Here is a 13,479-nt window from a genome sequence, read left to right as displayed (position 1 = left end):
AAAGCCATATCCATCCAGTCACATGACCACAAAGCCATGCCCACCACCTAAGCCACGCCCACAGAACTGGTTGTTAAAAATTTGAATCCCACCCCTGGGGATAATATGTATTTATATTTTACACTATCTTCATTATCAGATATTTCTCAAGGAGAGGATTAATAATAGTGGCTCAACTCTCTGAAAACATCAAATTTCACAAAATATGTATTGGCCATCACTACATTATTGCTCACCATTAATGATTTCTGTACTATAAAGAAAATATTGTTCTAGGATATCCTTCTCCTTCATAAAGGAATAAGATTCAATAGTACCCCTCGCACATGCTATACTTATTGCAAGACCTTTTGCATTACACTTGAAAATAATTTGAATGTTCCTTGAAGGCTGGATGTTAGAATGGACTGATTGGATGGATAAAAAGATGGAAAGATACATAGAAAGATGACAGAAAGATGGAAAAAGAAAGAAAGAGAGAAAAAGAGAGAGAAAGAAGAAAGAAAGAAAGAAAGAAAGAAAGAAAGAAAGAAAGAAAGAAAGAAAGAAAGAAAGAAAGAAAGAAAGAAAAAAGAGATATTTTATTTCTTGACAGTGTCACAGTTTGAATGGAGATTTTAATCCTTCCCACTTCCACAGTGTAAATGCTATGGGGAAAATCTATTTGGTTACATGGTTGTTTTCTGCTATCATCAAAAGTTTTTGATGAGACAATATGGCCGTAAAAAACAAAGACAGAAAGTATTCTCACTTGTCAGAAACTACCAGATGTTTATGATTATCCATGGCTTCTCACAAAAAAGGTACCCATGGAAGCACCATCTGTTGTGTCAAATTTCAGACAAAAACCAAAAGTATTTCATGTTCAATTTTTTTGTTTTTAAAAATATATGACTGAATTTTCCAGGTGTAACCACAGTTCTCTCAATGACAACTTTGATGATGGGGTCCCGAAAGTCAATGACAAATGCCAATGGTTTCATAAAAGCCATTGACATTTACCTGGGCATCTGCTTCAGCTTTATATTTGGGGCATTGGTGGAATATGCAGTAGTGCATTACATCACATCACAGAAACATGCGGCTAACGAGACCCAGAAGGTAAACCTTGTTCAGTCCGATTATGTAGTAAACAACCATTTTCAGTGGATGGATGAATGTGTGGATAGCTAGATAGCCAAGGCTACCCTCCCTTCATTACTGTCTGGTTCCAGAGTTCAAGCAGAATTAGCTAGAGGATCATGGCATGTTTTTGTGAGCAACAACTAAAAAATATGCCGCTTGTGGTATTACAAGAATTAATTTTATTCAGGAAAGGAGGGGTGTCAAACTCAAGGCCCCGAGGCTGGATCCAGCCTGCGGGGTATTAGATCTGGCCTGTGGGGCCACCCTAGAAACTGTGAACAATTGGCCTGCGGTGCTTCTGCCAGAGAAAACGGGCTCCTAAGCTGTGTTTTCCTGCAACCCTCTGACAGTGAAAACGGAACTCGGGAGGGCACAAGAGCCTGTTTTCACTGGCAGAGCACTCAGGCCATCACAGGCACCCCCAACAGGAATGTTGAGCTGGCCACACCCACCCCTGGGCACACCCACCCCAGCCCGAGATCAAACACAACACAACCCTTAATGAGGCCCTCAATGAAACTGAGTTTGACACCCCTGAGCTAGAGATTCCCAAAATTATGTTTATATTTAGAATATGTTGATTGAATACCAGGCACTATTATTATTATTATTATTATTATTATTATTATTATTATTATTATTATTATTATTATGGTTGTTGTTGTTGCTATTGCTGTTATTATTTGGCCCTTCTGGCCTTAGTAGTGGTAAATCAGAATTTGGCTTTTGCTAAGATTTATATTGTTTGTTAAAATCCCAAAGTGAGGTTACGTTAGCAGCAGTTATATTAAATGTCTGTTCTTTATAACTGCTTTTTTAAATTTTGAATTTTCTAGGTCACGACATATCTCTGTCATCTAACTGTAACTCTGGTCTATTCTAGACTTCTACAAAAGATGCCACCAGAGAAACTGAAAATAAAACCACCATCGATATATTCAATACATCACTCACTTCCAGTTTCAATCAAAAAATAAATTTTGTCCCTATTGATAATGCCTCTTGCAACAGCTTACCTTTGAGCCCAAAGGATAAAATTCAATACATCTTGAAGAACAAACTTCAGAGACTCACCAGCTATTTTACAATTCAAAATCCAAGCAAAATTGATTGCTATTCGAAATGGTTATTTCCTTTTTTTTTCATACTAGTCAATCTGTTATACTGGGGCTATTATTTGATTTTCTAGAAAAGTGCCTTTTCTGTGTAGAAGAGGGATTGAAAATGGATTTCAGGATTTTACTTTCAATTTATATAGATGTTTCATGGATGTAGCAAATATGAAAGGGAAATGAATGTTCTTAAGAACCTGTCAACAAGAGGCTTGGGTAGATGGCTTGTCTGTTTTGATTCCTCCCCCCCATGTCAAAATGTATCTGCCATATTTTCGATATGGTCCAAAGAATGATGTCCCTGTCCTTAGGTAGAGAAGAGCAAGAGTCACAGACTATGGGCCAGGAATAATCCAGTTTTTGAAATATTCCTTTTCACATGTATGTTAAGTACCAATGAAGATTTGTTTCTGATTAAAGGTCATAGGATTGTTCTCTGAACCATGTCCAAATTAGCTAATACATCCTTCTTGTATCTTACAGCTTATAGATATAAGAAGTCTAGTTTAGACCAGAGTTTAGTGTTGTGGGGGATATGACAAATTAACTGATGATCTACAATTGCAATTGGTTCCTCATGCTTGCTCTTTCTATCATGAGGAGAGAGATCACGGTTGGCACAAATGGAAATTCTTTTCCAGTGAAAATAACAGATATTGGGGACCCAATGAAGCCTGGATTGCAACAAGATCAAGAGTTAAGCCCCATTATTTAATGCAAGATTCTTCACTCATATCTGCCCATTGCAGATCCTATTTGCTTTCTGAAAAGCCAATAAAACATAATGCCAATTGTGACTTGTCCAAGGAGAAGAAATTCCAGTTTGTGTGTCAGAATATTTCTTCTAAAATCAATTGATATTTTTTTCAGTAAAGAGATAATAATAACAAATTATCTGGTGCTATGCCATAAATAGGATCCAAAAATTGATATCTATTGTATATTTAATATAGGCTCACATTGGATAAAATTCTAAGCCATTTACTGTGGTGATTAATCATTAAACTGACCAATGTCTAATTCAAGAAATGTACCGCATATTGTGCAGTGAAAAAATTAACAGATGCTTCCCATATAAAATAATGGATGGGGTTACTTGATTTCAAAAACTCTCTAGCCCACCAAAGATTCTCCAGTCACTTAACTACATTCATTCTGCAAATATGTTTAATATTGATATACAGAATTTTAAGTAATGAAGCAGGTAGCTAAGTATGTTTTTTGCATTTCTGTCAACCCAAAATAGGGCAACTGGGCACTGTAGAGTATTTCTTTAAAAAAAATATTATTGAAGCTTTTAGCAAGTATAGTAAAACCTAATACAAACTAAACTAGAAAGAAAAAAAAAGTAATGAGAAAAAAAGTAAAAAGAAAAAATATCAACAAAGAAAATAATAAAGAAATGGTTTCCAAATTTCATTGCACTGAGGATAAGTTAATATAACTTTTCACCCTCTTTTAACATTATAAACAAAAATATACTTCTTCCAATAGTCTTTTACCTATTTTTTTCTTTTTGTCAATTGTATATTATTTTTAGTTCATAAATCTTTGTTTAAAATTCATTAAATCCAAACAAAATAAACTCACCAGTAGTCCAATTAAGCCAATTGTTTTGAAGGTCTTGAATATCCATAAAGTAGTAAGTTTGAACATTTCCAAATGTGATTAGAAATAAGCTGGCTGATTATTAACTTCCTGAAATGACCGAATATAGTTTCCAGATGGGGTGGTGGAGAACTTGTAGGCTACATATCAGTTTCTCTAACAGATGTTTACTCTGTGATTGGTTCAAACTTTTCTGACTATTCTTCCTACCAAGAGAGTTAAACATAGGGAACATTGTGGATTTTTTCTGTAATAACATTTTATCGAACCATTTCCTTACAATCCACTGTGAAGATCAAAAGTGCCTGTTTGAAAATGATCCAATAGTAAACAGGTCCAGTAATAACACACAGCTGACAAAGCCAACTCAAGTCATTTTCATTGGTGGCTGACCATCCAACCCTGAGTAACACTATCTCACATTCTTCAAGACCAGGGACTGGCATGGAGCTCTACATGGTTTTTGTTTCATTGTCCAACTTTTATTTAGACAGAATTTATTCAAATCTAGCAAGACTTCAGTGTGTGGTTGTGTGTGTGTGTTGTGTATGTCAATCAACAAAGCTTGACATTAATTTATATGTCAAAGTAATTTTTAATGTTAAAATATAGCTTTATTAGTCACATGCCAAATGCCACCATGTCATGTAGCATAATACAAAATAATCTCAAGCTTAATATAATATCACAAGTGGAAGGAAGGAAATGAATACAAATGCAATTTCCTAAACAATTCATGTAAAGGCACTGCAGTTCCAGAGGAATGTGTTTCATGAATGTGTTGATGGAGAAGCATCACTTTTACTGATAACAATGTGAATCAACTTTTATTGGAGATATTTGTTGTTTTGTCTTCTAAAGAGAGTTGTCATAAGAAATTTCATTTACTCTATGAGATAATTTCTCTCCGTGAAGCTAAAACAAGATAATAGTATTCTGGAACAATGTAAGTACCCAGGGTATTTGAAACAATGCTAGTGCTAAGTGCTAAAAATGAAAATAGCCAAATGGAATTAAAATGCACCTTCCAATTAGTCAAAATCAAACCCCCAAAGTCTGGCAAACAGACACACACATATTTTCATCCAAATCTGATTTATTCCTCTATCAAGATCTTGTTCCTTTTGCTTAGAATTCAGGATGATCTTTACATGGAATTAAATGTTGTGATCCATTAATGCTGCCGTAAACTATCTAAAAATTTTTTTGTGCCACTTCATAATCTTATACAATAGTAGAGTGATAGCAAAATAATAATTTTAAAAAGGAGGGAATCTTGCAAATGATCTTCTGAAATTTACTGTTCACCCAAATTTGATTCTCTCTCAAGATTTTAATTTTTTCCAACAAAATTTAAAAAAAATATACAAAATTTATTTTGAAATATTGTGAATATGGGGTTTTGTGAGCACTGGCTTGATCCTCCCATAAGATATTCAGAGCTGTGGTGACGCAGTGGTTAGAATGCAGTACTGCAGGCTACTTCTGCTGATTGCTGGCTACCAGCAGCTCGGCCATTTGAGTCTCACTGGCTCAAAGTTGACTCAGCCTTCCAGCCTTCTGAGGTCGGTAAAATGAGGACCCAGATTGTTGGGGGCAATACACTGATACTGTAAACCTCTTAGAATATTGTAAAGCACTGTGAAGTGGTATATAAGTGTTATTGCTATTAACAAGGACCAGACCCATTAGAAGGGATAACTAACCTCTACAAAAGAATTTGGGACTGCTGCAATGGGGTTACCTTTGAAGAGTATATTTCTACAATTGATGCAGAATGCAGAAGTACAAAGAGTCCCTGGAGCTGGTGCACATAATATTGCAGCTGCATGAGCTGCATTGGTTGCCAGTATGCTTCTGGGTCCAATTCAAGGTGTTGCTTACCACCTTTAAAGCTCTTTATGGCATGGGACCAGTGTATCTAAAGAACCGTCTCGCCCCAATTGGCCTACTTCAATTGCCATGGCAGAAGAGACATACTGTTTACAGTATCTTTCACCTGGAGTGGGGTGGGAATGGAGATTTTACAGTATCCTCCCCCTGCCACGCCCACCAAACCACACCCACCAAGCCACGCCTACAGAACCGGTAGTAAAAAAAATTAAATCCCACCACTGACACCCATCCTTTTGGTCTTCTGGAAGTATCTTAAAATCTGACTCTGCTGATTGACCTAATCATCAATTCAAGGCCTAATCAAATTTTCAATTGGGGATAAGAGGAACAAAGAACAAGCAAAATTGATAATTCATATGGCTTCCCCATCCTTTCCACAAACATAGTGTAATGTGTAACAGGAAGTGACCTATTTTGCTATTATTTCCATTGTTATTTAACAATATAACAATTGCTACTCATTTTCGTAATGCTTTTTTTTACCAGTATGGCCAAAAGCATATTCTCTAATATGTCAGTAACTACATTTGAGTAGAAATGATTGTACCACACGAGATTCAGGGTTAGAGATGTTCATGCATATACTCATTCCCATCTGTGTATTTTCTTTTACAGAAATAACCAATCAAACAAATTCCAAGTCCGGTAATCCTAATGTGGAAGAACAAGAAATTTCAGTAAAATTAATAAAATCAATAGTGGTAGGAATTATCCCTACAAATTCCATGCGTTATGTCTTTTTGCACCAGTTGTGTTTCCTCCCAAAATGATATTTCTACTGATCAAGTTGGAGTGTTATTGCTTTTATGGTCACAATGAAATCATCTTGTGTGCATGACAGAAAGGTATCAGTATGGGAAACTAACAGAATTATTAGAAAACTGAATTGTCCATGAATATTCCTGGGGAAAAAATGGAAGCAGTACCTCTTATCATTTTACAATGTCTTCACGTGACTCAAATTCTCCTTTCCTGATGATGACATGGGAATCAATGCTATGCCTATTTTTACCCCTGCATGACCTTTCCCAAATCCAAGCATTTTGGTTACAAGTAAAATGTGTTGTACATCTTCTGAGAAAAACAGTTCATACTTTAGCTTGCAAACTAGTAATTGCCATGAGATTTTAGAAGCAGAAGAAATTAGTAAACGAGTGGTGAGGATAAATGAGAGAAGAATCAGAAGTGATTGGATATCCATTAAATGTTCTCCAAGGAGCTGCTGTATTTAGAGGCAGCTTTCCATGCCAATTTTACTTTGAAGATGCATAAATTTTATAATTCTCATCATTAGTGCTATAAGCATAGTAAGGAATAAGTTAATTTTACAGTAATGTGATTATTAAAACCATTAGTCAAAGCCAAGGGATCCATAATTAACTTAATCTCCAGCATCAAGTAAATGATTCTGCTGTGTGCTTTAAGAAAGCAATTGTTCACTGTTATGCAAAATACACCAGAGTTATTAGACTATAAAGCTTTGTAATCTTATAATTAAATTATAAATTTTACATATTTTAATAACCCACTTTATATATTTTAATTGTTTTCCACAGAATATTGAAAAGAACTATAATTTTACTTTTCTGTCTTTTAGCTAAACTAGAATGTTCTAATGTATAGAAACTTTGTTATCTACTTCCTGAGATTACTAGTTGTCTAGGTTGGATGTTGGTAATAGGCTGTTGAGATGATTGACAGAAATATTTTACCACTAGAACAAAAATCAAAATATTGCTTGGAATCAATAAGGCCATCTTTTGAACTTGAAAACATAAATGAGAGAAAATCCAGTGCTATAAAACATACATTGTAGTATTTACGATTATTTCCCAAAAAATAAGGAAGAACCAATGAAGAAAAAAGAAGTTGAGATTTATGTATCATGTATTCACTATGACCTGTTAATGTCATGTGTTGTAAAGACATTTCTTCTGGCCTTCTCTTTCATATGCTTTGTAGGTAGTATTCTCTTAATCCTCTGTGACCCCAAATTACAGGGATTATTGGTGGGGAAAATAAAACAATAATTATTTAGTTTTGGGGTTCTATAATCTCCCAGGACTTGAAATAGATACCTAACATTAGAACCATAATTAAAAAGGCACAACAAAGACTGTTCTTCCTCTGTCAATTCAAAATGTTCTGACTGTTGTTATAGTTTTACAGAGGAATTATTGAGTCTTTTATTTGTACTTCTGTAACTGTTTAGTTTGGTACAGCAGGCAAACAGGACAAGTACAGGCTTCAATGAAAATTAAGACTGCAGAAAGAATGATTGCAACCAGCCTGCCTTCCCTAGAAGACCTGCATATTGTGTGAGTCAATAGAGTAGAATAGAATAACAAGTTGGAAGGGACCTTGGAGGTCTTCTAGTCCAACCCCCCTGCTTAGGCAGGAAACCCTACATCAATTCAGACAAATGGTTATCCAACATCTTCTTAAAAACTTCCAGTGTTGGAGCATTCACAACTTCTGGAGGCAAGTTGTTCCACTGATTAATTGTTCTGTCAGGAAATGTCTCCTTAGTTCTAAGTTGCTTCTCTCCTTGATTAGTTTCCACCCATGGTTTCTTGTCCTGCCCTCAGGTGTTTTGGAGAATAGCTTGATTCCCTCTTCTTTGTGGAAGCCCCTGAGATATTGGAACCCTGCTATCATGTCTCCCCTAGTCCTTCTTTTCATTAAACTAGACATACCCAGTTCCTGCAACCATTTGTCATGTTTTAGCCTCTTGTCCCCTAATCATCTTTGTTGCTCTTCTCACAGTGCTGTCTAATGGCTTATGTATATTTGCCCATGTTGTACGGCTGTAGTATTATTTATCCTTCATATTATATTCTTTACTACCCCTTTCTGGGATGATGATGATGATGATTCTGTTGCTTTGCAAGCACACTTGAGAGCTTCTGCACCAGAGACAAATTCCTTGTGTAATCCCAGTTGGCCAAATAAGGTATTCAATTCAATTTCAAGCCATGAGATTTCTTTAATGGGTGTATAGCTTGATTGCATATACTGGAAGCACTGTTATGAAGGACAACAAGCCAACCATGAATGAGTGGGAATCGTTCCTTTCCCAGACTAGAACCTAGAAAAGCTGTTATTTAAGATGCAACAAAGCAGAAACTGTGCTTTGCTTGTAATACTGATGCCACCGGGGCTGTATAGCTGGTAAGTAACAATGCAAGTTCAATCTCCACACCTTGGTACCAGGAGAAATCTGGTGCTAATATAATTTTAAAAGCCTATAGTTCTTCTGTCAACCTGTTTCAAAAACAACTGGAATGTGACATTGTCTTGCATCTTCTGATTTCAATCCAAAGGGATGAATCCCTACTGGATATAGCTGTCCTGGTAATTTACTGCAACTTGTTCAACCCTTTTCCACCTGGTGTCATTGTAGCTAAGAAGATAACTATGGACCATGCTGTTTTAAATTATGCTTTGGGCCCACAAATTATCAAGCTGAGACAATATTAAATCAGTCTGGCTGCTGTCCAGAATGATGTACACAGAAAAGCAGTCTGCAAGTTGGACAAAGAGAATCGTTTCTGTATTCACTGTTCAAATTGGATGGGGAAAACATCACATTTAGAGAGATCCATGATCCCTTAAAAGGAAGGGTAAATTGCTGCCGAGTGTCTATGAATCTGAGGGAAAACCTTGCAATAACATCTTCCTGTTCTAAAGTTCACATACAGAAAGGATAGAAACATTGATTGAAGCAAAAAGGATCCTGTACAGGTTGTCCTCGATTTATGACCACAACTCAGCCTAAAATTTCTAAGGCGCTTGTTAAGTGATTCTTGCCCTATTTTATAACCTTTTTTTGCCATTGTTGTTAAGCAAATCACTCCAGTTGTTAAAGCGCAGGTGTCAAACTCGCAGTGTCATGTTGCCATCACATGATGTATCACAGTTTTTCCCCTTCGCGGAGCTGAGGTGGGCGTGGCCTGTGTGTGACACATTTGGCCTGCGGGCCACCAGTTTGACAACCGTGTTAAGGGAATCATGCAGTCATTAAGCAAATCTGGCTTCCTCCATTGACTTTACTTGTTGGAAACCAGCTGGGAAGATTATAAATGGTGATCATATGACCCCAGGACAATGCAACTGTCATAAATACATGCCAGTTGCCAAATGTCCAATATTGGTCACATGACCATGGAGATGCTGCAACACTCATAAATGAAAAATGGTCATAAATCAGTTTTTCAGTGCCATTGTAACTTCAAATGGTCACTAAATAAATGTTTGTAATTGAGGACTTCCTGTAATGCAGGAAAGGAATGGTATTTAATGTATACTTTCATTGACAGTTTAAATGTTTAATTGGATACCCCGGAGACTCAGTCTGTGTACAACAGAGCAACCTGCAATCATTGTATACTATCATTGAGATTGAGATAGATGTACAATCTATAAGTGTCAGTGCAGGTTTTGATCTGATGAGAGAATAAATTGTCATCTTGAGTTATCTAAAACTAGGATTGCTAATCTGATGTCTTCCAGATGTTTTGGACAGTAACTCCAATTAACCTCACCTTACAGCCCTTTATCAGTCAAAAAGCTGGAGAATACTACTGTCTAAAAGTATTGCCGCAAATGCTATCTCTTCCAGGTTTATAATTCTAGAAGGTTCATTATTTGCTTTTTCGCTGACATTTTCTCAAATAAAAATTCCCATAAACAGGGAGGTGCAATGTGTGACTTTGAACTGCTTTTCCTGTGATACCCAGATCATATCACTAACATTTGAGTGCAGTCTCTAAAACACTGGCAACAGGGTTCCCTATACTTTCATTCAATTATGAACATTGAAATATAATTCTTGAATTAATTCAGCTTATAGAAGAACTATCCCCACACAATGGAAAAAGATAGACAATTTTGGTCCAATATATATAGGTGACACTATCTTCTCCATTTTGCATTGTCACTCTCTTGTCTGGTTCTTATTCTTCCAAAACATGAAGTTCCATCCAGGACAATAAAAATTATGGCAATCATATTAAATAAGCATTATTAAATAAACATTAAATGTTTACAGTTTACAGTCACAATGAGAAATCCTGTTCAAAATGTTTACAGTGGCACTAAGGCAAAGCAAAAACACTAAAAGAAAAGAAGGCAAAATTTTGGTAAGTTTTTTCAACTTCAGGATCTTCAGGATCACCTTAAGAGATTTTCTTCAAAATATTCTCTTGAAATTTATTTATTATTTATTTATTTATTTGATTTGCCAATTGTTTACAAGATAATAAGTATAAGTGTATACATAGTTGTGAATACATGAAATGGGTACATATAAGAAAAATAAAAGAATAAGAGAAACAATAGGACAGGGACGGTAGGCACGTTGGTGCGCTTATGCACGCCCCCTACAGACCTCTTAGGAAAGGGGTGAGGTCAATAGTAGACAGTCTAAGGTTAAAGTTTTTGGGGTTTGGGGAAGAAACTACAGAGTCGGGTAGAGTATTCCAGACATTGACCACTCTATTGCTGAAGTCGTATTTCCTGCAATCAAGTTTGGTGCGGTTAACTTTGAGTTTGTATCTATTGTGTGCTCGTGTTGTTATGGTTGAAGCTGAAGTATTCATTGACAGGTAGGACATTGCAATGTATGATTTTATATACCATGTTTAAGTCAGACCGAAGACGGCGTAATTCAAGGTTTTCTAGTTCTAGAATTTCAAGTCTGGTGGCATAAGGTATTCTACAATGAGTAGAGGAGTGGAGAACTCTTCTTGTGAAATATTTCTGGACTTTCTCAATTGTGCTAATACCTGGGAATCAAAGGTAGAACGATGCCACAGCATGGCATATTGCTACCATGTGACATATAGACATAGTCACTTTAACAGGATACTTCTTTACAATAAAGCCATCATAATTCATAGATCCAAAGACATATAGGGTATTTTTAAAAGATCATGATGCTGTTTAGAACTAGGCGGTCCTAGAATTTAGCTCTTCCAGTGAAAAAGAGTTCAACATTTTTGGGGATAATTGGTTCCAGTTCAAGCTCCTTACAGCTTGTGAATAAGTATTTGCCCTCCTGTAACTTAAATCCATTATCCTATGACCATCTGAGTATGGAAGAGAAGATCTGGGCTGCTTTTTATATCATATATTTTCAGAAAATATATGGTGTTTTTTTTTTAAAGAAAAAGTGTTATCATATTTTTCCTTTGTCCTTTTAATTACAGCCAGTTTCTTCCCTTTATCTTCACTGGGCTTAAGTTCCTAGTTCCCTGATCTCATTATTTTCTTCCTCCAATCCATAAACGAAGGGCCCAGAATTGGACACAAAATGCAATATGACCAAAGCAGAATAGAGTGGAAACAACTATTTCCTCTAATTTGGAAATTAGTTTTTTTTTCTGATGCAGCTTAAAATGGAACATTTGCTTTCTTTGCAACCACATCACATGGCTGGTCACATTTTTTTTGCTAACATTATCTAATTCCTAGGATAAATATTAGTATTTCTATATATTCCCCCATTTGTAGAAAACAGAAGATAGTTATAAGCAAATACAAAAGCAAGTACAGGTAGTCCTTGACTTACAACCATTTGTTTAGTGACCAAAGTTGCAGCAGCATAGAAAAAAGTGACTTATGACTGATTTTCACACAACCGTCGCAGCATCTCCATGATCACATGATCAAAACTCAGGCGCTCGGCAACTGGTATGTATTTCTGACAGTTGCATTGTCCTGGGTCATGTGACTACCATCTGCAACCTTCCGACAAGCAGTCAACGGGGGAAGCCGAATTCACTAAACTTAAGAACCACATGATTCACTTAACTGAAGTGATTCGTTTAAGAATCGCAGCAAAAAGACATCCCAAAGGGGACAAATTTCACTTATCAACTGCCTCACTTAGCAATGGAAATTTGGGGCTCAATTGTGATTGTAAGTTGAGGACTACCTGTATGTCATGATTCATTTTTGGTAGAAATTATTTTAAGCTGGGATACGCAAACTTTCAGAAGGCCAGTTATAGGACCAAGGGCTTTTGTTGGTGGAACAATCATACAAAACTGTACATGTTTGCAATAGATTAAGAAGATTGTTACATCAGTCTTTATATTAAAAAAGCTGGCTAAAGGGAAGCTTTGGATGGCTTAGATAGTTTTGTTCTAAATGTTATCTCTTTTGGGACATATCCTAGTTTCCATCTATTTCTGACTTTAAAAATGGAAGAAACACCATCACTAATTTTCAGTAATTATGGCCAGACTATCTTTCAAGGGCCACATAGGGAGAATTCTGAAGTAGAAAGGTTGAGGCCCTAGACAAAGGGATGGTATATAGTTTGATTAATTCTGAAAAATAAGATCTCTGAAGTTCCTTACGGTGTGAGGCAGAATTAATTACACCACACAATAGGTTGAAGTTTATTTTATTATATCAGAAGAAAATCTCTGCATGCATCTTAATGGCATGTGGGAAAAAACAAAACGATAACTGAATGGACAGATGAATTATTAATCCGCTGCCAACTTTATAGCTTGATGTGCAAATGATTTATTCTTTTTTAGCAACCAGCATAATTTCTTCACAGAATTCCAAATAATTTGACAAGCTCTTTGGGAGGCATCTCAAAGAGGATATAGTACAGTTCTGCATTGAGGTATGAAAATAAACAACTATGGAATAATGTAGGCTTTTCTGCAAGGTGCAATGGTTTCATATCACGGCCAGATATGTTGGTCTTCAACTCTAGTAT

The 13,479-nt window shown here is 36.0% G+C and overlaps 1 protein-coding gene across 1 annotated transcript in view; it reads left to right on the top strand.

Moving 5' to 3' along the window:
• GABRP (gamma-aminobutyric acid type A receptor subunit pi) overlaps nucleotides 1-3,490 on the top strand; it is a 32,138-nt gene extending 28,648 nt beyond the window's left edge. The window contains exons 9-10 of the mRNA XM_026668413.2: nucleotides 908-1,101; nucleotides 2,009-3,490. Coding sequence (XP_026524198.1) covers nucleotides 908-1,101; nucleotides 2,009-2,314 — 500 coding nt within the window. The 3' untranslated portion in view covers nucleotides 2,315-3,490. The remainder of the gene's footprint in view (nucleotides 1-907; nucleotides 1,102-2,008) is intronic.
• The last annotated feature ends 9,989 nt before the right edge of the window (nucleotides 3,491-13,479 follow it).

The sequence above is a fragment of the Notechis scutatus genome, chromosome 1 (genome assembly GCF_049901735.1).
Source record: "Notechis scutatus isolate UNSWTSFEM ecotype Mainland chromosome 1, rNotScu1.2, whole genome shotgun sequence".
NCBI classification, from domain to species: domain Eukaryota; kingdom Metazoa; phylum Chordata; class Lepidosauria; order Squamata; family Elapidae; genus Notechis; species Notechis scutatus.
Note: the sequence above shows the minus strand (reverse complement) of the source record. Positions and strands in the feature narration are given on the sequence as shown.